A 24,784-nucleotide genomic window follows, 5' to 3' on the forward strand; every position below is an offset into this window, starting at 1 on the left:
TGAATAAAACTATATATAGGATTTGATACCTAATAGATATCCATGGACTCCCCCCAACCCAAGAAGAATACGCATTCTGCTGAAGCGCACAGAGCACTTCCTTCAGGACAGACCATACGCTAGGCCACAACAGAAACTTCAAGTCAACTTAAAATATCTTAAAGTCTCGCAATGAGATAGTACTTCATACTCACTAGGATGACCATAATCTAAAGGACATAATAGCAAGTGGTGGCAGGGAGGCAGAGAAAGTGGAACCATCATTCATCGCTGGTGGGAATGTAAAATGGTGCAGCTGCTTCAGAAAATAGTCTGGTAGTTCCTCCAGTGATTAAACATGCAGTCACCACACGGCCGAGCAATTCCACTTCTAGGTATATATACTCAAGAGAAATGAAAACACATGTCCACACAAAATTTGGACATGTAGCATTATTCATAATATCTGAACACTGGAAAAACCTCAGTGTCCATCAATGAATGAACGGTCAAACAAACTGTGATGTATTCATACAATGGAATATTATTCAGCCATAAAAAAGAAATGAAGTATTGATCCAACCTACAACACGGAGAACCTAAAAAACATTACTGAAAAATTATAAAAGGAGCCAGTTATAAAAGACTATAAACAGTATGATGACATTTACATGAAATATCCAAAACGGGCAAACCTATCTATAGACAGAAAGTAGATGGTTGCTTATGGCTAGTGGTAGGGATGGAAAGTCACTGCTAATTGGTTAGGGATTTTTATAGTGAAGGGAAAGTTCTACAATTAGATTGTGTTGACAGTTGCACAACTCTGTCAATATTCTGAAAAAACATTAAATTGTATACTTCAAATGAGTGAATTATAAGGTATATGAATTTTACCACACTAAGTCTGTTAAAAAATATTCTAGGACAGGGGTCAGGATACTTTTCTGTAAAAGGCCACACAGTAAATATTTTAGGCTTTGCCAGCCACAGAAACTCTCACATATTTTTCTGTATTTTAATTTATAACCTTTTACAAATGTGAAAACCTTTCTTAACTGTCAGGGTATAGAAAAACAGTCCACAGGCCTGATTTGGCCAGTTAGCAGTAGTTTATCCACCCCTGCTCTAAGAAAAAAATGTGGTTACTTGATAAATTACAATTACTACACTTGTATATTTTTAAAAGCATCCTTCACTTCCCCTGACCTCATACTCAAGAGAGTAGAGACAATGTTGATAAGATTATGGAGGATATCTGTAGTCCTTCATCTTCCATTTATTTAAAAATATTCCAATGTATGAGGACTTAGAGAATGAGGAGCAGATGTATTTGTAGAATTCAACAAGTCCTCATTAGAGAGATAGAGCATCATTCTTAGGGACCGAATTTAGATGGTAAAAGGCAGAAGTGCATCTTCAATTACCTAAATGGATATCCTTTCAAAGGCAAAGAAAGTTATATAAGGGTTACTAAGTTAGAGAGTTCTTATGAAACATAAGGGTGTGTAAGAGAAAGAACAGGAAGAAAAAAGAATAGTTGTTAGAAACAAAGAAAATAATTAAGAACAGTACTTAAGAGTTTGTGAAATTGCTCTCAGGTCAATTTGGCCTCTATTCACTGAGATACAAAATTTAACAAAGTTAGGACTACTAGCTTAAAGGGAAAACTTTAAAAAAGTTAAAGGCACTATGCAAAAACAAGATGCTATAATTATTTTTTTGTAAGGCATAAAAATGTTATCGAAAATAAAATTACATTTGCCCTTGCTTATTAAGAAGCAAAAATGGTTGTTTTTTTTGTTTTGCTCTGGGGCATACAGATTCTTTTCTCTTTTTTTACAATGTAAAGATTTTTGAAAAGAGGACACTTTGCTCCTTACGGATGAGGACTTTGTCTTCTTGACCCCCTGGACTTAGCAGAGTGCTTGGTACTCATATGGTTTTTGAGCTGTACTCAGTAAGAGAAGAGAAAGGAAGGAAAATGCGTCAGCAGAGATCTGTGAGAGTTTGTTGCAGATCTGAAGAATCCTATGAAAAAAGAGATGAACAGAGGGAAGTGAATAACCAGCAAGAAGGATTTACATCAATTAGGAAAAAAGAAGAAGCTGGCAAATATTGGAAACTGGGAAGGTTTTTTTCCCCCTTGATAAGAGAAAAATGGTAGGTATCTAGACCTCAAAATCATACAAAAAATGCTAGTGGTCCAACTTGGAGACAATTTTCATAGCTTGAAAGGAAGGTAAGGAACTACAGGCAAACCGATACTCTGGTGTATGGGAGACTGAGATGTTGATGCCGGTATCTACCCAAGGAGGTAAAGTTTAAGAAGCTCAGAGTGGAATTCAGGCAAAGGTAGGAATTCTGTCTTTTTGTTAAAATTGAGTTAATGATAAAATATGTAAAGACGTGGGCCAAAGAAAGCAAATGCCACGTAAACAGGCCATGTAAATAATTTCAGATGGCTTATCAAAGCTGTGGAAGTAGACGAGTTCTTCCTTAGAAAATATGCAAAAGGAAACAAAAGAGAAAAAATTCCTATGGACCACAAATGATCACAGGGAGATGATGGAGACAGAGAATATTTAAAAATAGATTCAGAAAGAGTGGTCCATGGGAAGGGGCATTTTAGACATGCAATCTTTTTGAAAGAAGAGGCCAAGCCAAAGTAACCTTTTCTTAGGAAGGAATTACCCATTATAAACCTTTGAAAATCAAGATGCTTGCTGGAAGGGAGGAAAGAATTCTCTAAAGAGAATCAAAAGAACTGCACCAGGGAAGGCAAATGTACCAAATAGTGCACTGAGCTCTTTTGTCTTATTTGAAGGTTACACATTACCTGTTCAAAAGGTGTTGGAGCTCTTCTCGCTTGCTCCAGATCAACTGAAGTTGCCATCAGTAAACACGTTTTCTGTGCAATCAGAACTACTTCATCAGAAGGACAAAACAGGGACAGCTGATAAGAAATAACCAAAACATCAATGAATAGTGAGAATTCTGCCAGGTGAACACAAACAATCAGAATGAAAATCAGCAATATTCTGTCTGAATGAGAAAAGTCAGCTGGAAAAGCACATCTCCCCTTACAAATGATATAGACTATAACATTAATTTATGGTTTCAATTTTATATTACTTTCCATTGTTTTTTAAGCACCTTTCTAGAGATAAAATGCTTCATTTCTTCACAGTTTTCCTAGCCCTCTCCATGACAAGTAGTGTCATTCAGCCCTGTATTTCTGTCTAGTGATCTACTTCTTGGTTTATGTTGTAATTTCTAAGTCCCCCCCGCCCCCGCCACTGCCCCCGGCAAATAGATTTCCCCTTTGCACTGAATAGAGCCGAAATTACTACATATATTGTCATGGCTGAAAGAGACAATGCCAAATCTTGACAGGCACTAGATATAACCTCAGCATTAAAACCTGTTCTCTAGCTTTGGGGGAAAAAATATCCCTGCTTTGTATTTCTACATGGGATCCTATTCATGCTATCACAAATGTCAAAACGAAAAGTAATTTGTTTCACTTAATTAAAATTATACCTAAACTTCCAAAGACTATTTCTTAATCTTCCCAAATGTTTAGTGATTATAACCATCGCCATTATTGAAGTAATAGCATTTCAAGATCCCCAGTCTCTCTCGGTCTCAGGTTACTCGTATATGAGACGAGGCAGTGGTGCTAGATTATCTCTATAGTTCTTTTCAGTTTGAAAACTCTTACCCTTTCACCTACCTTACTATATCAAACTGTATTCTCCTGATTGTGTGAGCAGTATTCTTTAGCCCTTCTCCTTTTATTTCTCATGAATACTATACGGGTTTTCTTTCTGGCATTAACCTCTACATTGGAGGCTAACGACTATGTACAAATATTTATAATTACAAAACAAGCTCACAAATCTTTACACATAGAACCCGCTCTAGGAAAAATTATGAAGTAGGCCCAGGCTTCTTAGCATCCTTTTTACTCCCTGTTGTCTCCAGATACCTATTCTATATTCCTCTAGACTTACACCCATAAACCTTCCTAATGTTGATAACTGACAATTTTTTAGAGGATTCCCCCTCTTAAAGATAGTTACATATTAATATAGGCCTCTGGGAGACTGAAATTCCTTCAAAGGCAAGGAAGAGTAAGTCTCTTATGGTAGAACTTCAAGCTCTGTGACGGTTGTAAATGATGGAGAGACCGGTTTCATGTTCTTACATTATACCCGATAGGGTTCACATTCTCTCTAGGTCATTCCTGCTTAGGCACGTTTCAAAAGCTCCTACATTAAAAGCCAATCCCACTCTCTATTTAGCCATAATGGTGATATCCTTGTTGTGTTACATTCACGAGATTGTTATCAGAAGAGACTCACCTTGTAAGAAACCATGAAAAACTCTCTCATTATCACTGGCTCTTTATTGGACTGCACAGCCATATTCCAAGCTGAAAGTTAATGTGAAATAATATGGTTATGAAGATCTACTCTTTAATATGTACCATTATCAGGGTTAAAAAAAGCGAACTGCAGCTTTTAGAGAAATTTTTCCAGGTAAATTTAGAGACTTCTATTACTTCCAATCTTCAATTCTAGGCCAATGACCAATGGAGGTAGTGCTGCTTTCAGAAAAAATTGGAGGGCCCTCACTGATGTAGCTCAGTGGGATTGGGCCTGCAAACCAAAGGGTCACCAGTTCGATTCCCAGACAGGACACATGCCTGGGTTGTGGGCCAGGTCCCCAGTGCGGGGGGGGGGGGGGGGGGGGTGAGAGGCAGCCACACATTGTTTCTCTCCTTCTCTTTCTTTCTCCCTTCCCTTCTGTCTAAAAATAAATCAATAAAATCTTTTTAAAAATTGGAGGATATACAATAAATTCTTAGCACAAATCCATCTAAAAAAATGAGACTCATCAAGGAGCTCAGCAATTGGCATTGGTGAAAAGAAGTTAAAATTTAGCAAAGAACATGGTATACTACAATCAAGGGTTGAGGAGAGCTGCTGTAAGGTTTGACATCGTCCACAGAGCAGTGGACGCCCCCATTAGGCAACATTCAACATGATCTTCACCTTGAAATTTCAAAATGAAAATTCAGTAAAAAAAGTCTTGGAAAGTAACTTTTCAAACTTTCACAAAATGCAAGTCATTAAACCTTTATTTGCATAAGTTTCTCAGAAGCCAGATTGCTGTATTTATTCCCCTTTCTCCTACATTAGAGCCCCAGTAAACTCCATAAAGCAGAAAAAGGTCCATGTATAATTGGTTCACTTTGTGATATTGCTGCTGAATTGCTCCCGTTCACTTATCACTGTAGTAACTGCCTCCACAAAATTCATAATTGTACAGCTTGATGGATTTTCACAAAGTGAATATATATCCATGTAACCAATACTGATCAAGAACGATCTTGATCTTAACCAGAAACCCAGAAGCAACCCCATCAACCCCTTCGAAGTCCAACCCCCCTCAAGGGTAACCACTACCCTGAGTTCTAACATCATAAGTTAGTTTGGCCTGTTGTTATTTTTTTTTACCATATATAAACGGAATCATACAATATGTACTCAATGCCTGGCTTCTTTTGCTCAACATTATGTTTGTAAGATTCATCCATATTGTTGCATATAGTTTATTTTGATGAATCATGTTCAGAGATCAACTGGGCATTCTAGACCAAGTTTAGGAGCATAACCTTAGAGATGTGCAGTTATAATTCATCGTTTTATTTTTAGACCCATTTTTATAGAAAAAAAGGAAAATAATAACGATTGAGTACCTACAATGTTTCAGGTACATACAATGTTTCATTAATAATCCTGCGAAGTATATATAATTGTTCTCATCTTATAAATAATTAACCTGAGGTTAGGCAGGTTACCCTCGTACCCATAGATACAAATGAAAGAGCTAGAATTTGAATCCACGTCTGTTGACTCTACTACCCCACAATGTTGCCCACAGCCACAGAATTTTCTTTTACCTATTTTTCTAAACCAGTGAGCCTCGTTAATCCTTGCTGGTGTCATTGAAGTTCTTGTAACAGAAGCCTGGGTAAATTTCACGAGTGCTGCACGAAACAAGAAAATTTGATATGGAGGTCTTTTACTCTAGCAAAGTTGTTAATCCTGCTTTAAAAACAGTGGAACATGAGTTTGAATTTAGAGAGTTCTTTTTGTGTGTGCGCGTGCACAGTGGTGCACGCCAAAAGTAATTAAAGTGACAAAAAGCATTACCAAGCTCCAAGAAGCTGTTAATTCAAACTTTGAGGAATAAACACGTCTTTGGAAAGATTTATAATTTTAATTAAAGCAATCACTCACCACCTGAGGTAGAAAGATATGATTTACATGTGAGGAAATAAGGAATTGGAACAATCATATTTAGTGTACACAATAAAAACAAAGTTAGAAACGAGACTGAAGTGGAGACTGAGAATTGGAAGAGTATCGATAGGCTGGTATAATGTTTGCTGAGCTCCCACCGCAAGCACATTACAGAACCAAGAACACGATGGCATCAGAAAGCATTTACCACACACCCACACGCCCTTCTGAGAGACAAGGATACCAACCAGCAGAGTCATTCTCTTTTGAAAAGCTTTGGTTTCTAAACTACTTTGCCACAATGTAACATCTTGCTGACAGGTATTTGAGGTATAAAATTGAACTACTGCAATAAACAGAGTTTCGAAGAGGTGGAGTTAGTATGTTTTGGACATAAGGAAACAGGTGTGTGAGCCGCAGATGCGGGAAGACCTGTTAGGCAAAAGGGAGACACCACGTAAGAAAGCACGGAGCTGGAAAAGGAATGAGATGGAGCTAGAAGTGTAGCTTGAATGAAGGAGACAGAGGAATTATTAGTAGATAGGGGAGATAACAGACTTGGGTAGATGGAGGGATAGCTTCAAAATGACAATAAGCAACGTGAATTTGACTCAGAGGACATGAACACTAGCAGGGGAGGAAGGGAGGAAATGCTCTTCACACACATTGGAATAGAAACAGAGCTGAAATCACATTTGGAGATGAATGGTAGGGATGACAAACTTCTCTCTGCCTGTGAAAAAAGAAACCAAGGTAGACTGCTGTGCCCAGTGTTAACAGAAGCATGAAGCTTAACTCACACATGAAGTCTGAGTCAGTGTGCTCAACGCAGTTGGAGAATTTAACAGAGGATAGAGGCAAGGTGAAGGACTGAAAATGGCCAAGGAGATACTTACCTGTATTCAAGGCATTCAGAAGTCTATCAATTTCCCTTTGTCTAAAAAATAAAGAGAAGAGTATTTTCTTACTGTTCCAAGGCTCTACTATAGAAAAGTAACCACTATAAAGGACACATGGACAAAATAAGGGGGAGGGTGGAAGTGGGGGAGGGATGTGGGTTTGGCTGGGGTGGGGTGGAGGGATGGGGAGAAAAGCCACACAACTGTAATTGAATAACAATAAAAAATTAAAATAAAAAAAAAGAAAAGTAACACAACGAGACCCTATTTGTGCCTGAGAGCTGTGCAAAAGTGCAAGATTGTGAAGTTCACTGTTCAAGCCTCCAACACGTCATTTCAACACTATTTTCCCCACCACAGGCTCCTGTTCCTCATCCTCGGTGCCCTGGTGATTTTTCTCTCTTCTCCTACACCTACTTTCAGCAAAGAATTTCAATGACTGATAAGGTTTTACATGACAGGGCCACAGAATATAATAGTAGATAGTGATCTCTGTGATTTTCAAGTTTTTTTTGAAAAGGGGAAATTAAAACCCTTGTTTCAAATAAAACCTTATAAAAGTCTAATATACCAGAAAAGACCAAAGCATAGCCAGCTCTGGTTGATCCAGTGGTGGATGGAGGCCTAGAGCCTCAGCTTCCTGAAAGTCCCTGAGTCCGTGCCCTGGAATTCCCAGGGTTCTAAAGAATCTAGTTTAAAAACCACTTATCTCATCCAGAGAAAACAGACCTGAAAATGGGGGGATGATGTGTCCAAGGTCATAAAAATAACGACAATATCAACACTAGTACCCAGGTCTCTTGACCCTTAGTCAAGCTTCTTTAAGGGGTATATAATTTTTAACAGAGGGAAACATTCCACGTAAACAAAGGAATGAATATGGAAGTATTGGCAAACTCAATGAAGATAGGTTAGAGGAAGCGGGGTAGGGCATCCTATAAGACTGGCTTCACCAGAAGAAGGTCTAGTATTATATAATAAATACTGCTCTTCAAGAATGGTAGCAGCTTTTTCAGGGATAAAAATTAGAATTCTGGTTTACATAAAGTAACTTCTTCCAGTAAATTTTATTAATTTGAATTACTGCTGAGCTAGTTACTTTCTTTCCTATTTAATTCAGTGACCATATAAAAAATAATCTAGGAAGGGTCCATTAATGAAAATAAATAATGCAAATAAGTATGAGGCTATGAAAAGGGGACGTGTGGTTTATTTAAGAGACAGTGCTCCTAAAATTTTAGCACACAAATTTGTTAATACTTTGGTAGATATTGCTAATTAAAAAAACAGGATTTTTAGAAGAGAAAGAAACTTTAGTAATTATACAGTCCAGCTTTTCATTATTTAACAGATGAAGAAAATGCAGCTTAGAGAAGTTAAATAAGTTGCTATTGCCTAAGGTAAACCAGAAGTTAGTGAAACAGCTGAACCTAGAATTCAATTCTCTGTCTCTTCCTATTGAATTAGGCTTTAAAAAAAGTTAGTATAATCAATTTGTTAAATCAGGTCCTGACCTCTACCTGAAATCACTGCTAGCAAATGTTCTTTCTTACTATATTTTTTGAAAGCAATAAGGGTATAAAGTCTTCCACAATTTAAGTTTATCATTAATTCAGACAGGATCCCTTTCCTTTTCCCCATCTCCAAACTGGTTTCGATCAGTGGGATTTGACAGTATGCTCCAATTACATGGGCGATGAAGCATCTTGTAAGTCTAGTGATAAAGATCTTCTTTTAAAGAAGCAATATTCAGTAATTTAAATAAATCAAGTGGCTATTATGTGTCAAATACTACCTAAGGTTCCAGGTAAATACAAATATTCCTAGCCCTCAGCTCTTACCATCTAGTAACTATCAAGGTTTAGTCTCTCAGTTTCCTTTTTTATTTTTTAACTTTTAAAATTGAATTTACTAAGTGACATTGGTTAATACAATTATATAGGTTTCATGTTTACAATTCTATAATATATCATCTGTATATTGTATTGTGTGCTTACCGCCCCAAGTCAAGTTCCCATTCCCTCCATCACTATTAATCTCCTAAGACCGCCTTCTACCTCCCCTCACCCCCCTTTCCACCTCACCTCACCCCCCTTTCCCTCTGGTCGTCACAATACTGCTATGTCTATGAGTGGTTTTTTTTTTTTTTTTTTTGCTTAATCCCTTCACCTTTTCACCCAGCCCCCAACTCCCCTCCCCTCTGACAGCTGTTAGTCTGTTCTCTGTATCTATGAGTCTGTTTCTATTTTGTCTGTTAGCTCATTTTGTTCATTTTTTTTTTGCATAAAATTTCAAAGATATTTATATGTGAACATACATGTGAATTCCCATGTACCCATCATTCAGCTTCAATAATTATTAACTCATCATCAATCTTACTTCAATGATATGCTCCACCCACTCCTTCCCCTCCCATATTATTTTGAAGCAAATTCCAGACATCACATCATTTCATCCATAAATATTTTAGGATATGTCTCTAACAGCCAAGGATTTTTTTAAAAAGAAATATAACCACAAAACCATTATATGCCTAAAAATTAATAATTTCTCAATATAGTAAAATATTTGGTCATTATTCAAATTTCCAATTGTCTCAATATCTTTTTTTGTTGTTGACTGAGTTGCCTTGTAATGGATTCACAGGGCTTATAAAGAGGTAAAACTTATCATACATGCTTGGGTAAAATTTGTGTTATGAAAAAAGTTGTCGCCAATGCAATATTATCTCAGTCACAGATATTTCCCAAAAAATTTAGCTGAAAAAATACTGTCTCCAGGTACAAATGTATAAAGCAAAGCAGAGTAGAGGTACACAAAAAGCAGAGTTTTGTCCCCAATCAAGGCCTTGAATAGAATTTTCTTTCAAATCACTAGGATGTAGTGAATTTTGTGAATGGAAAATATCAGTGACCCAATTCTTCCACAAACTATTAATTTCTTAATATCTTATGCCATGGAAACTATGAGCAGAGAGGTATTTGAATACTCTCAGCTGAGCTGATACAGAATCAGGATCAGAATGAACAAGCCGACAAGGTTCTATGTCTCTGTGGGAAAGTAAGGGATATATCAATATTTAAGTCTCCTCTTAAGAAAGAAAGAAACAGATGCAATATTATAATGAAATCATAGCTGACATTGTTGAGGGCTTAGTGAGTGCCTGGTAGTCCTAAGTGTTTTACATGTATTTACTCATCCAGCCATCACAGCAACCACACAGAGTAGGCACTATTACTATTCCCTCCGTACGGACAGGGAAACAAGCCCAGGTCTCACATCTAATACGTGGCAGAGCCAGGATATAAGGCCAGAGGACTAGCCCCAGAACCTGTATAGACCTTACCCACTGTACTATACCTCTCTCAATATAAAGTTTCTATTGAAAGCTGCTACTATGATTTTTCTAGTGATGAATACATCGCTTCTCTTGAAAGAACTTACTTGTTTTCAGTCGATTCCTCAACGTCAGTAACTTTTGGAATAATAAGACGGCACAAGCACCTGTATGATAAAGTAATACGCAGTGATACTTAGGAAGAGACATGTGAAAGAATACACACCAAATTATTAACCTTGATTACTCCAGGGGGCAGAAAGGAGATTAATTCTATTTTATTTATGGGTCTTTGTATTGTGTTTAATGGTTGTAATGAAAATACACCAATTTGTAATTTTGGAAGAGTAAATTAAATAAAATAATTTAAAAACACAAGTGATGTTTATGACAAATTCTCAAATTCTTCCCAGGGTGTATCATTGTCCCAAATCACCTCCTAGAACATCAAGTATCGTATACAAACAAGTGTGCATGTGTTTTTCTTCCCATAAAGGAACCCGGAACTGGCATTTGGGTTCCACATAAACGAGGATGACTATTCTTTGAACGAATCTGGCAGCATAATGATACATGGACAAAAAAGGTCAGTTTGTAAAGTTTCAAACCCTAAGAATCTTTTTAAAAAGCTTTTATTTATTTTTAGAGAGAGGGGAAGGGAGGGAGAAAGAGAGGGAGAGAAACAGCAATGTGGGAGAAATACTGATCAGTTGCTTCTCCCAGGCCCCCAACTGAGGACCTGGTGCGCAACACAGGCATGTGCCCTGACCAGGAATCGAACCGGTGTCCTTTTGGTTTGCAGGTGGGTACTCAGTCCACTGAGCCACACCAACCAGGGCCAAACCCTAAAAATCTTTCAAAAATATCATCTATCCTGAATGATTTTAGATATTTATCTGACTGAAGGCATGCAAGTATCTAAAGACTCCTTCTGCTCCTTGTATTTCTGGGACTCCATTTCCCTTTGGCAGTGTGGCCTCAAGCAGCCCTTCTGGTTTCCAATTTTTCCCACTGGCATATTCTCAGTCACATCATTTTCCTAACCTCACTTTCCTCTGCCTCACTATTGTAGAAGTTCCCTTTTGATAAACCATTTTCCCTCATAAAGAGAGAAGGGGGAAAATCAGGTTTAACAGTTATCTTTTTTTAAATTCTCACCCAAGGACATCTTTTCATTGCTTTTAGAGAAAGAGAGGCTCAGAGGTAGAGATAGAGATTGATAGAGAGAGAGAAACATATCTAGGTTGAAACCCCAACCTTGGTATGTTCCCTGACCAGGAATCGAACCTGCAACGTTTCAGTGTATGAGACAACACTCTAATCAACTAAGTCACACCGGCCAGGGCTCTTTTTATTTTTAAATTAAGCATCCCTATGAAATTTCCAATGGTATTTTTTTTACAGGAATAGAAAACAAATCCTAAAATTTCTATGGAACTACAAAAGACCCCAAGTAGCCAAAGCAATCGTGAGAAACAGCAAAGCTGAAGGGATCACTCATCCTGACTTAAAGTTACATTACAAAGCTATAGTAATCAGCATGGTACTGGCAGAAAAATAGTCATATAGACCAAGGTAATAAAATAAGAGAGTCCAGAAATAAGTCTATGTATATACAATGAGCTAATATTGGACAAGGGAACCAAGAATACTCAATAGACGAAAGACAGTTTGGTGTTGGGGAAACTGGATATTCACATGCAAAAGAAAAGGAAACTGGGCCCCATATCTTGTATTACTCACAAAAAATTAACTTGAAATGGACTAAAGACTTAAATATAAGACCTGAAACCACAAAACTCCTAGAAGAAAATACAGGAAAAGAGTCCCTTGACAATGATTTTTTCGATATGATACCCAAAGCATAAACAACAAAAGCAAAAATTAATAAGTGGGACTACATCAAACTAAAAAGCTTCTATACAGCAAAAAAGAAAAAAATTATCAACAAAATGAAAATGCAACCTATAGAATGGGAGAAAATATTTGCAAACCATGTATCTGATAAGGGTAAATATCCAAAATATATAAGAAACTTATATGCCTCGACTGGTGTGGCTCAGTGGGTTAGGCATCATCCCGCAAACCAAAAGGTCACTGGTTCGATTCCCAGTCAGGGAACATGCCTGGGTTGCAGGCCAGGTCCCCAATTGGGGGCGTGCAAGAGGCAACTGATTGATTGATGTTTCTCTCGCACATCGATGTTTCTTTCCCTCTCTCCCCTCTCTCTAAAAATAAATAAATTTTTAAATAAAGAAACTCATATGACTCAATAGCAAAACAAAGGCACAAGAACCCAACCAATCTGATTTTAAAATGGGTAAAGGACCTGAACAGACATTTTTCCAAAGAAGACATACAGATGGCCGAATGGTACATGAAAAGATGCTCAACATCACTCATCATCAGGAAAATGCAAATCCAAACCACAGTGAGGTATCACCTCACATCTGTCAGAATGGCTATCATAAAAAACATAAGAGATAAGTGTTTGTGAGGATGTGGAAAAAGGGGAACTTCTACACTGTTAGTGGGATTATAAATTGGTACAGCCACTATGGTAAATATAAGGAGATTTCTCAAAAATTAAAAATATAACTACCACGTGAGCCAGCAGTCCCCACTTCTGGGTATATATCCGAAGGAAAGGCAATCACTGCCTTGAAGAGGTATCTGCGGCCTCACGTTCACTGCAGCGGTACTCACAATAGTCAAGATATGAAAACCACCTAAGTGTCTGGATGAACGGATGAAGAAAATGTGGTATGCACACACGCAGGAAATCCTTCCTATCCATAGGATATGAATTACTTACTTTACAGCTGTCAAGACTTGTTCTGGGTCTTCTGAACATATAGCTAAGTATTCCAAAGCTTTTTCTCCCACATCTTGTTGTCCATTCTAAAAAGGACAAAATAGAATATGTTAAATTACATCTCAAAGTGATACTTACAAAATGTTGTCTATATTCCTGCCCATTAAGGACAAGAAAAAAATATCAATTTGTTCATTTTGTATTCTCAAAAGAGGTCCTGCAAGATGGTAGAATGAAGATACAGTTCATTCACAGAAGCAGAAGAGGTTCATATTGGTGTCAGAAACCCACTCCTCCCTACGCAGAAACACTAAGAGCACTGCCAACCTTGCTGTACTTGATACCTTACCTTAGGGTCTCTGTACTGGCTTTTGCCTCTGCCTAGAATACTCTGCCTTCACTGCGCATCACTGTACATTTGCGAGGCTAACTCCCTCACCAATTTCAAGTCTTTGCACAAATGTCATCTTCTCAATGAGACCTACCCTCACTACCCTATTTAAAATAACTCACACCAATCCAGCCCGTTCTCACTCCTGATCCTTTTTATTCTGCTCTATTTTTGTATGACCCAATAACTTCTAACATACCATACAAATTTACTTATTTATTATCTGCTTTCTTTCTGCTTGAATGCAAGCTCCAAGAAAGCCTATCACTGTTTCAATTACTTAGTTATCCCAAGACACTAGAACAGTGCCTGGCACGTAGGAGCTACTCAACAAATATTGGCCAAGTGATTGATATTCTCACTAGCATTTCAAATGCCATTTATAAAGCAACTGTAGTGAGTGAAAACTGGGTACTACACTTATTCCTTTGTGGGTATATATTCAATTTCTTCGGTTTGGTCACCCATCCTCTAATTCAACTACTTTTAGGTATTTTTTTCTGATTTTTTCCTCTTCACTAAAGCCATTTTCCTTTTCAGAAGTACAGTTCCACAATTCTGCTTTCCATATCAAATACAAATTTGTAAACCTTCATTTAAAAAGGTATTTGCCTTTGACTTCCCCGCTACCAAATTTCTCTCATTTCCTCCTCTTTACCATCCTACACAAACTTATCCTGCATCTGCCAAATATTTCTCCTCCTCTAAGAGTTCTGTTACCCTATTTATTAACATTAAGACATAGATCATTCAAACTGTATTTAGTAACTACTATGGGCAAGATATTGGTGCTAAAAATATGGTCCTCAAAGATTTCACAAGTCAATTTGGATAGACGAGCCATGCATTAGCAATATAAGGCCGTAACTAGCATACATGTTACAAATTACTGAAATTCAGAATAGGAAGACAACACAAAGATGGAATTGATTTGGGAAGTCTCCACAGTGGAGGGAAACCTTAGGTTGGGCTTTGAAAAATAAGCAAGGCTATTTGGGCTATTTAAATAAGCAAGAACACCTTTAAAAAGATGTTATAAACAAGACATGTAAAAAGGAATGTGATTGGCCTGTTTGAGAGACACTATGTTTGGTTGGAGTGATACAGGGCTTATGTCTCCACCATCCTAGCTCTTGTGGCTAATGTAATGGTAGCTTATATTACTATGATGTACAGATGTAGATGTGAACAAAACCAACCCCATCTTTATGTCCCAGATTTCATTTGAAATTTCATGCTGTGACCTTTGACCAACCTTATGCTTTCTTGGTCTATGCCTAGAAAGCATATCAAAGCCTTCTAATTGATGATTATCTGTATTCCTTAAAACATAGCCATAAATGTTGTTATAACAGCCAGAATGGCATCAACTGAGATAAATATCAAAGTGGCAATAGTATCAATTATAAGCAATCATCTATCACAAGACAACTAGGAGGTATGATCCCTGGCACAACTGCATTCTTTGTCCCTTTGTTCTATCAGTCATTAGCACCAAAGTTATACTATAAAACTGTAACAGGGGCCTGGTAGTGGAGAATAATCCGTGCACAATAGCTGGGTCATCTGTTCCACTCTGACCCAATCTTCCCATGAGTAAATTGCTTTATAATAAATTCTGTTATATTGTATGGAGTTGCCTGCTTCATTTTTCGGTCTTAAGATACCTTCTCATTCACCCCAGCACTGAACATATGATGACGACGTAGGGAAGTAACATGAGATAAAGTGGAAGAAATAGCTGCTGTGGCCAGGATGTGCATGTGTTAATAATAACAGAAATACTATATTTGTAGACCAAGCTTCAAATCACATTTTTAGCTACCTTCTCAGTTAATCTCCACAATTCTATAGGTAGGTATTACCTTTATTTTACAAATGATGAAATTAAGAATCTAGTCCATCATTGGGTCTAAGAGCTCCACAGTTGCTATGATGCTTTTCCTAATCCTATATATTACTAAGACTAGAATTCTGCAAGTGAAAAACAGGGTACAAATACTTATTACTTCTGAAGTAAAAGTGCTTTGTAGTCAAGAACTGAAGAGGTCCATGGAAATTTAAACTGGTTTTATTTTTTCAAGTTGATGAGAAAGATAAATTTCTTAATAGATAACCACGGTATTTGTTTGCATGGCACAGCATTTTAAATTGGGTGTTTCTTTCTAAACGTAATGCTTTGTTATATTTATTTTTTCTGTAGTCTTAAGCACAAATCTGTTACCTCATTTAGAGTATAAAGAAATGAAGAGAAATAAAACAATTCTGCAGTCAAGCTTGGTATGAAACTATGAGACAAAATAGTAAAAGGAGTAAGCACAGGTCTCTCTTGTGCCTAAATTATCTCTCAAAATGAAAAATAGGTAAAAATTTCATAAATGGATACATAAGAGTTACCTCTAGAGCAAACTGGGAAGCTAAGCCTAAAACCTTGCCAGGTAGATGAACATCTGTAAATAAGTCCTTCTCTCCTAGATCGTCAGCCATTAATGCATTCTTGAAAGCGGTAAGTGCTTGCACAGCTGAAAAACAAGGAAACAATTCAAAACGTGAGACATTCTTATAAAAGATAATAGTTATCAATGGTTAATTATATGACAATGACTTTGAAACACATTTTATGAGCACTAATATCTTTAAAATATTAATTTTCATAGTCATCTAAATTGCTAAACTTTCAAGGAGGACTGAAATGTCAGAAAAATGCCCAACTGAACAATTCACCTCTGTTAGTTTATCCTATAGATGTATATGCAAAAGCAAGCAAAAACATACAAATACGTGCATCCAGCAATATTTATAAGAGTAAACTATGGAAACAACCTAAATTCCACCAACAATGGATAGGCTAATACATTTTGGTATATCCATAAAATGGAATATAATACAGAATGAAGTAAAATAAATGAATGATAGTATTATATTCCATTATGTCTTAAATGTAGACTATGATAAGTCAAATATATGTAGTAAAAACAGCATGGATGGACCTGGAGACTACTATGCTAAGTGAAATAAGCCAGTCAGTGAACCATGATCTCACTAATATGTAGAATTTAATGAACAAAATAAACTAATGAACAGAGACTTCTGGACAAGATGGAGGTGTAAGTAGACACACTGTGCCCCCTCACATAACCAAATTAAGGAAAACAACAAATTTAAAAACAAAAAACAACCAAAATTGACAGAAAATCAAACTGTATGGAAGTCCGAAAACCAAGGAGCTAAAGAAAAAACATTCATCCAGACCGGTAGGAAGGGTGGAGAGGACTCAGGGCAAGGTGGTGGCTGGTGGACCTGGGAGGGCAAGGCAGCGGCTAGCAGACTAGGTGGTCTCACATTTGCCTGCGGATAAACCGGGAGGAACAACTGGGGAGCAAGACAGACCGCACAACCCGAGGTTCCAGCGCTGGGAAATAAAGCCTCAAACCTCTGACTGAAAACACCTGTGAGGGTTGACATGGCAGGAGAAACTCCCAGCCTCACAGGAGAGTTCGTTGGAGAGACCCATGGGGTCCTAAAACATACACAAACCCATCCACCTGGGAATCAGCACCAGAAGGGCACACTTTGCTTGTGGGTACAAGAGGAAGAGACTGAAAGCCGGCAGAGAGTGGAGCAAGCAGCACTGTTCCCTCTTGGACCGCCCCCCCCCAGCATCACAGTGCAGAGACATGGGTTGCCCGGCCCTAATGGATACCTAAGGCTCCACCCCTTACTATGTAACAGGTGCGCTGAGACAAAAAAAAATGGCCCAAATGAAAGAACAGATCAAAGCTAAAGAAAAAATACCACTAAGCGACAAAGAGATAGCCAACCTATCAGATGCAGAGTTCAAAACACTGGTAATCAGGAAGCTCACAGAATTGGTTGAGTATGGTCACAAAATAGAGGATAAATGAAAAGTGAAATAAAGGAAAATGCACAGGGAACCAACAGTGACTGGACGGGAACTGGGACTCAGATCAACAGTTTGGAACGGAAGGAAGAAATAAACATTCAACCAGAACAGAATGAAGAAACAAGAATTCAGAAATATGAGGACAGGCTTAGGAACTTCTGGGACAACTTTAAACGTTCCAACATCCAAATCATAGGGCTGGCAGAAGGAGAAGAGGAAGACCAAGAAATTGAAAACTTATTTGAACAAATAATGAAGGAGAACTTCTCCAATCTGGCAAAGGAAATAGACTTCCAGGAAGTCCAGGAAGCTCAGAGTCCCAAAGAAGTTGGACCCAAGGAGGAACACACCTAGGCACATCATAATTACATTACCCAAGATGAAAGATAAGGAGAGAATCTTCAAAGCAGCAAGAGAAAAGGACACAGTTACTTACAAAGGAGTTCCCATTAGACTATCTGCTGATTTCTCAAAAGAAACCTTGCAGGCAAGAAGGGGCTGGAAAGAAGTATTTGAAGTCATGAAAGGCAAGGCCTACATCCAAGATGACTCTATCCAGCAAAGCCATCATTTAGAATGCAAGGGCAGATAAAGTGTTTCCCAGATAAGGTCAAGTTAAAGGAGTTCATCATCACCAAGCCCTTATTATATGAAATGTTAAAGGGACTTATCTAAGAAAAACAAAATCAAAAGTACAAACAGAAAAATGATAAAAAATCACAACTATTTTCAAAATTTTTCAAGTTCTTTTATGCTTCAACATATTACATCAAATAAAGCAAATGCCCATAAGTGTCTAATGAAAAAAAACACCAGTGATGGACATGACACCAATATTAACCCTGTTAAAGCATTGACTTCAATTTGCTACTGCTTAATTAATATACAGGTATCATTACTATTCTAGACAATTTCTTTTTCAGTGTAGAATAAAGTCATCTTCCTCACTCTTGTGGATTGAGCAATGGAGTTCCAATGCACATAATAGGTAATCATAAATAGTTACTTGATTGAATTAGTGTAAATTCTGTTTGGATTCAGGTTTCTCAACTTATTAACTTGTGCCCTCCACAAAGAGCAACCAGATTGGAGCTCACGCTGCTCCAGGATATGCTCAGCTACTCTGAGAACCAAACAAGAATAATACGTCACAGCATATCCTAACCAAGTCAAGATACATGTGTTTGCAAGCACACGGGCTAGGAAACTATGCTTATCTTAATGGAAAAGACAGAGCACTAATGGGATGAGATTCATGTGAGTAATTCCAACACTGTCAACTTTATGGAAACTCCTTTTCAAAGCTTGACATCTCACCAATCATTTCCCAAATAAATGAAAACAGTCCAAAGGCACCCTGGAGACTTCCTTTCAATAAAGACAATTTTAAACTGACAGATGTTTGCAGTATACTCTCCCTTTCCCCCACAGCTTTGTAAACTTAATTTTTGAATAGGACGGTCCAAATAACATAACATGCAAAAAAGTGTACCATGACAAGACTTTCTACCCTATTTTTGTCCCACACCTGCCTAGATCCTACTGTACTTTTTTTTATTCTTATGTAACTGTTCATAGTCTCATTTTGCATGGTTGTATTATCTTTATGTAGAAAAGCTAGAATATATATATTTCATTGTCTTGCAAACAACGTTTTTTTCCTATTATGGTCAAAGAGGATTATTTGTATTCTTTGTGTTAACAGTCAAATGCATCTCATAAATAACATTTATACCTGAGTCACAGTTGCCTTCCAGGATTGCAACCTTGAATACATAAAACTGAGTGAAAATATTCCCAGGATCAAGTTTTTCAGCTTCTGCCATTGCTCCTTTAGCCTGAAAAAAAAAAAATGTTGGGTCTCTTTTAAAAAAGCTTTAAGGAAGATCTTACTGTATTTTGCTAATATTATTAACATAATCACAGTGGCTAACATATATTCATAATGAAAAGACATGAATGTAAGAAAAGCCTTTAAAGAACTATTTTCTTAAAATGCTAAAGACACAGTGAGTTCTGCTTCTGAAAACAGGGTGCATTATATATGTCAGACCAACCCTCCTACTGAAAACAACCAAACATGTTGGTTAACAGGTTTTTAATTCCAAAAGCAACTGACAATATATGTAAATTTATTACCAAGCAAAATCTAAGAAAAAGTGAGTTCTCAGAGAAATAAGAAGAGAATTAAAGCCACTTTTTTTTCTGGTGGTAAATGCAGGAAAATGTTAACTTTAGCTTTACTGGACCTCACTAGGTCAGGGAAATAGACATCAAAGCCCAAGCGTTATAATCTTAGGCTAAGAGCAAACCAGAAGGAAACACACTCCACCAACTCCATGCTCCCCATGGGACTGCCAAAAAGTTACCTTGGCTGTGAGAAGAATACAGCAAAATACTTGCGGAGACCCAATCCCTGAGATATAAGACTAACAGGCTCTGTATTTACTTACAGCCCCAAATGACATTATACGGGAGGCCAAGAGACCTCAAGCTATAAATTTGGTTAACATTGGTCTCAAACACCTGAAGAAGCAAGTGTAAATGCTGTATGGAAGAAGACACCTTCATCTTAGGCTTCAAACTATTTCTGTAAATATTTTTTTCAAGAATCATGATTAGAAAACATTAAAAGAATCAAGCACACTACAAAACAAGGCACCATAGGTGAGAATCAGCAGAAACAACAAATAGCAGAAATAGATTCTCAAGATGCAGATACCAGAATTATTGAAAACTGCCTATGAAATATCAACGGTTTCAGGTTTATAGAAATAAAATATGTACAAGTAGGTTGATAATCAATAGTACACACTGATACGGTTATAGGGATTTCCCCCCACTGGTATCCATTCTGATTTGTTGCCTGTACCATATCCTTTGTTAAACACTTTGAATATCACAGAAGATTGTAGGAAACAAATTATAAAATGTGACCTTGTTGATCTGAAAAAAAGAACTACTTGAACAGTACAATAACCCAAATGGAAACATGCCATAAGAGAACAGATGACAAAAAGAAGTAAAACAAAGTTAAGAAGACATGAAAATTATGTATATTTCACCACAGTGAGCCCTGGCTGGTGTGGCTCCGTGGATTAGACCTGACATATGAATGAATATAGGGGGAGAAGAAGGAATGCATGAATCTAAGATTTCAGTCATAGAGAGCCACGTATATATTGACAGACAGTAGAGGAGTGAATGTGGGCTTTCAGACAGATCAGGGTCAGAAATATAGACTTGGGAATGAAGAGCTGAAGCTAAGAAAACATTTGAAGTATTACTGAAAGGAGAGAGTACCAAAGAAGGAAAAAAGGGGACCAGAGAACAAATTCACTCAACAAATTTTTATTGAAAACTTACCAGGTACCAAGCATGGTCGTGGATATTAGGGATAAAATGGTGAACGAGATGAACATTACCTGCCGTCACCCAACGTTTATTTAGTGAAAAGGGAATAACCAGTAACAGAAATAGAAAAGGAATAGTCAAAGCAATAGGATTAAGAGAAGATGTCATAGAAGTCAAAGAGAAAGTTTCCAGAAGAAAGAAGCAGTTGACAGGGTTACACTGTTTTGTGCAAGGAGGGCTGAGAAAAGGTCATCAGACCTGATCATTAAAAGGCCGCTGGTGATCTTCATAAGAGCAGCTTATAGAATCATAGATGCAAAAATCACCAGGAGGGGAATTGGTAGTGAGGCCAAAAGCTTAGTCATCCTGTGTCTTCTTTCTCTCCTATCCTACGTCTGGTTATGTCAGAATTCTGTCGACTTTACTTTTTTAATCTATCTAGAATCTGACCACTTCTCACCATCCACACTTCTTCCACCCTGGTCCACAACACCACCATCTCTTGCCTAGATTATTTCAATGGCCTCCTAACTGGTCTCCCTGCTTCCACCCTTGCAGTCTGTTCAACACAGAGGCCAGAGTGAACTTACTGAAACACAAGTCACATCATGTCACCCACTCTGCCCAAGCCTCCCAATGGCTCCCCAGTGCACTTACAGCTAGTAACACTACTTCCCTGTTCATATCTCTGACCTTCCCTAACATTCCCACACTACTGCTATCTTTGCTGTTCCTCAGGAATAGTCCTATCTTTGCATTCACTATTCCCTCTGTCTGGAATCTTTTCTTTTCACATATCCATATAGTCAGATTCCTCATTTCTTTAGGTCTCTACTAAAAAAAAACATCTTCTTACTCAGTTCTTCCCGGGCCACCCTACTTAAAATTTCTACCCTTCAGCCCTCTTCTAAAACATTTAATAACATTTTTTCCTGCTTAGTTTTTGCCTTTGGGCCACATCAGCCTTGCAGTTGCTTTCAAAGGGCCAAATGGAATTTTAGGACTGTATCAATGTAACTACTCCTTAACTAGGGGCAAGGAGCTCTACATTCGGCCCTTTGAAGGCAACCACGAGGCTGATGTGGCCCCCGGTGAAAATGAGTTTGACACCGCTGTAGTAGAGTATAAACCCATGGGTGCAGGAGTTTTGTCTATTTTGTTCATTACTATAGTCCCAATGCCTAGGGGCTATAGTAGTACTTAACATGTGGTAGATAGTCAATAAATATTTTTAAATGAATGATTACTGAAAAAATATAGGTAGTAATTTTAGGTTAGAAAGTTTGGTGATAAAAGAAAGGATAAAGAGAGAGCTACAATTTGAAGACCATGACCAGGTTGAAGAAGTCCTCAAAAAAAAAAATTGTAGTTACAGGGGAAAAAACAGTAAACAAAGAAAGTTTAAAGAACTAGGGTTGAGATTTGTAGAGAAGGTCCCCAGAAAAAGTTACTGCTTTCTCAGAGATTTTTTGGGAGAATAAAGGATAAGTAAAGAGGAGAAAAGTTGAAGTTCATGTCCCAGGCTACAAACTCAGGAAATTTCAAGGTAAGGTTTTCTGGTAAAAGGAAGGTTAAGGCATGGGGGCTTAAGAACAAAAAAAATGTTTTGGAATCACCTTTGCAAGGAATATGGTAGTCAATAAAAATGAGTTTTATTGAGTGCCTAGCTCAAAATCCATGAAATTTTAGCATATCCAGTAAACATGGCTGCATAAATTTTCTGAGCAATGTTAAGTAGCTCAAGGGAAAAAGTGAAAAAACAGCAATGAAAATTAACAAGGTGGGATCAGTAAAACATAATGAATTGTGTGATTTTTTTTTCACCTTTCTATCTGCCCTAGTACATAGGAAGAGTATTCCTTACATACGGAGGGTATCAAATCAACATCAATTAAGTTCAAGAAAGGAAGAATGAAATGGAGAAAAATACACGAACAGTAATCAGCAAGAGTACTCTGAACACATTCAAAACAACCTTTGGCTTCAACACCAATCTGGCCTTAAATGGAATAATCACACACTAAATACGTACCATTAGGACCTGCCTCATTTCCTGCTTTCCTCACTATTAGCAGCATTTGAACTTCCAATTATAGAGTCAGGTCTATACTAGGCTCTAGGACCAAACTTGACATTAGTTTAAGATTTAAGAAGCACTGCTTTAAGACTTGGAAGACTGTATCTAGTTCTTCTGGTAATTCATCCCAGCCTGGCTCCCTATGTCTGAGCTCCACTCTTAAGAATAGCCTCGAATTCCAGTTTGGAGCTCTACCTTCTCTTTCTCATCTATCTATCTATACAAACCCCCAATGCCCCAAAGATTTGAATCCTGCCTCTGAGTCCAAATCTCTATGATTGAAGACCTATTCCCTGCTGATATGCTTATGTGATGCCAATGACCTGTGTTTCTAACTTATTATACTTCCAGTACTTAGATTTCCTCATTACCATGATCTGCTTCTCTGCCCATTAGGATAACCTGATGCCAGCTGCTTAGCTGAGTTGAAGGCAACTATATCTTGTTCATCTCTGTACATTCAAAGACAAGCACAGTGCCTCATACTGTGTTCTTTCCACCTTGTCGACCTGAGTAGATATCCTTCTTTGGCCTGCAGAAGGTGCATGCATCCCTGCAACTGGCCTCTCTAGCTCCAGATCCAGGTCCTTCCCAATCTGCCAGGCCAACATAAAGCATGGGAGTCACAAAGCTTTCAGTAAGTAGTAGGCAACTATCTTTCTGAAATAGTTAATGATATCTTGTGCAGACATAGTGAATTAGGTAACAAAATCTGTATCATAACCTTCTTTTCAGGTCTTTAAGTAAACAGTAGTCAACTATCTTTATGAAACAGTTAAACGCTAGCCTGTGCAGAACTATGATGAATTGCATTAAATTTCTACGTCTCTTCCAGGACTATAAACTTATAACATATAAACTAAATGGTATACATTCTTTTGAGAGACAATCTGAAGTATTTAGTCAGATAAACAACCCTTCAAAGTAAACAAATCTTCAAAGAAAATGTCTGGAATTGCAACCCTTAATCACATATCTTCTCCTAAACTTGTCATTAAACTTGAAAGGCAACAAAACCATGATATTTCATCTGGGTCCACACTTATCCTTCCTTTGCCTTGCCTTTTCATGAGCCAATACCCCCCCCCATGTGCATACTATACAATACCAAAAGGAAGAAATGTCCCAGTTGCTTTGGGAAGTATGAATGGTTCTATCCTTAAATAAGTTTTTATCTTTTACCATTTAGGATGGTAAAAGATAAAATCTTATTTAGAATCTTTTACCATTTAGATTTTTTGTCCTGATAAAAAAAATCAATTTCTGAACATTTTCTAGGGCAGATGGAAAGGCGAGAGATAACCCAGAAAGCATAAGAATGACCATCTCATCCAAGTATTTGTTCTCATTGAATCCTTGTCAAAAAAAATGTATACCTTAAAATGTAGTATACTTCAAAGGAAAATACTGCAGATAGTTAGTAGCAGATAACTTTGTTCAGGAGTTCCAATGATATATTATTTTTCCAGAACAGGGTGCAGAAAGTAAAGAGTAAATAGTGGAATTAATGTTCTTCCAAATTCTATCTCCTTTTGGGAATTCCACTAATGAACGTGTAGAGTGTGCAAATCAGGAAAATGTCAATTTGACTTTGTCCTGTATGATGGAACTCTCAGATACCCTGACCTAACAGCAAAGAAGTGACACCACTGTATCTATCTCTCTGCCACTGAGCATGACAATATTTGTAGCCTTTGAAAAATAGATGATCTTT

At 37.5% G+C, this 24,784-nt stretch overlaps 1 protein-coding gene across 1 annotated transcript in view; it reads right to left on the reverse strand.

Moving 5' to 3' along the window:
* The window catches only part of TEX11 (testis expressed 11), a 124,791-nt gene that overhangs the window by 16,384 nt on the left and 83,623 nt on the right, over window positions 1-24,784 (reverse strand). The window contains exons 20-27 of the mRNA XM_053917416.1: window positions 19,375-19,477; window positions 16,133-16,257; window positions 13,345-13,430; window positions 10,637-10,696; window positions 7,190-7,230; window positions 5,951-6,037; window positions 4,347-4,417; window positions 2,814-2,935 (exon numbers count right to left, since the gene is read on the reverse strand). Coding sequence (XP_053773391.1) covers window positions 2,814-2,935; window positions 4,347-4,417; window positions 5,951-6,037; window positions 7,190-7,230; window positions 10,637-10,696; window positions 13,345-13,430; window positions 16,133-16,257; window positions 19,375-19,477 — 695 coding nt within the window. The remainder of the gene's footprint in view (window positions 1-2,813; window positions 2,936-4,346; window positions 4,418-5,950; window positions 6,038-7,189; window positions 7,231-10,636; window positions 10,697-13,344; window positions 13,431-16,132; window positions 16,258-19,374; window positions 19,478-24,784) is intronic.

Source organism: Desmodus rotundus, chromosome X (assembly GCF_022682495.2).
Source record: "Desmodus rotundus isolate HL8 chromosome X, HLdesRot8A.1, whole genome shotgun sequence".
Lineage (NCBI taxonomy): Eukaryota > Metazoa > Chordata > Mammalia > Chiroptera > Phyllostomidae > Desmodus > Desmodus rotundus.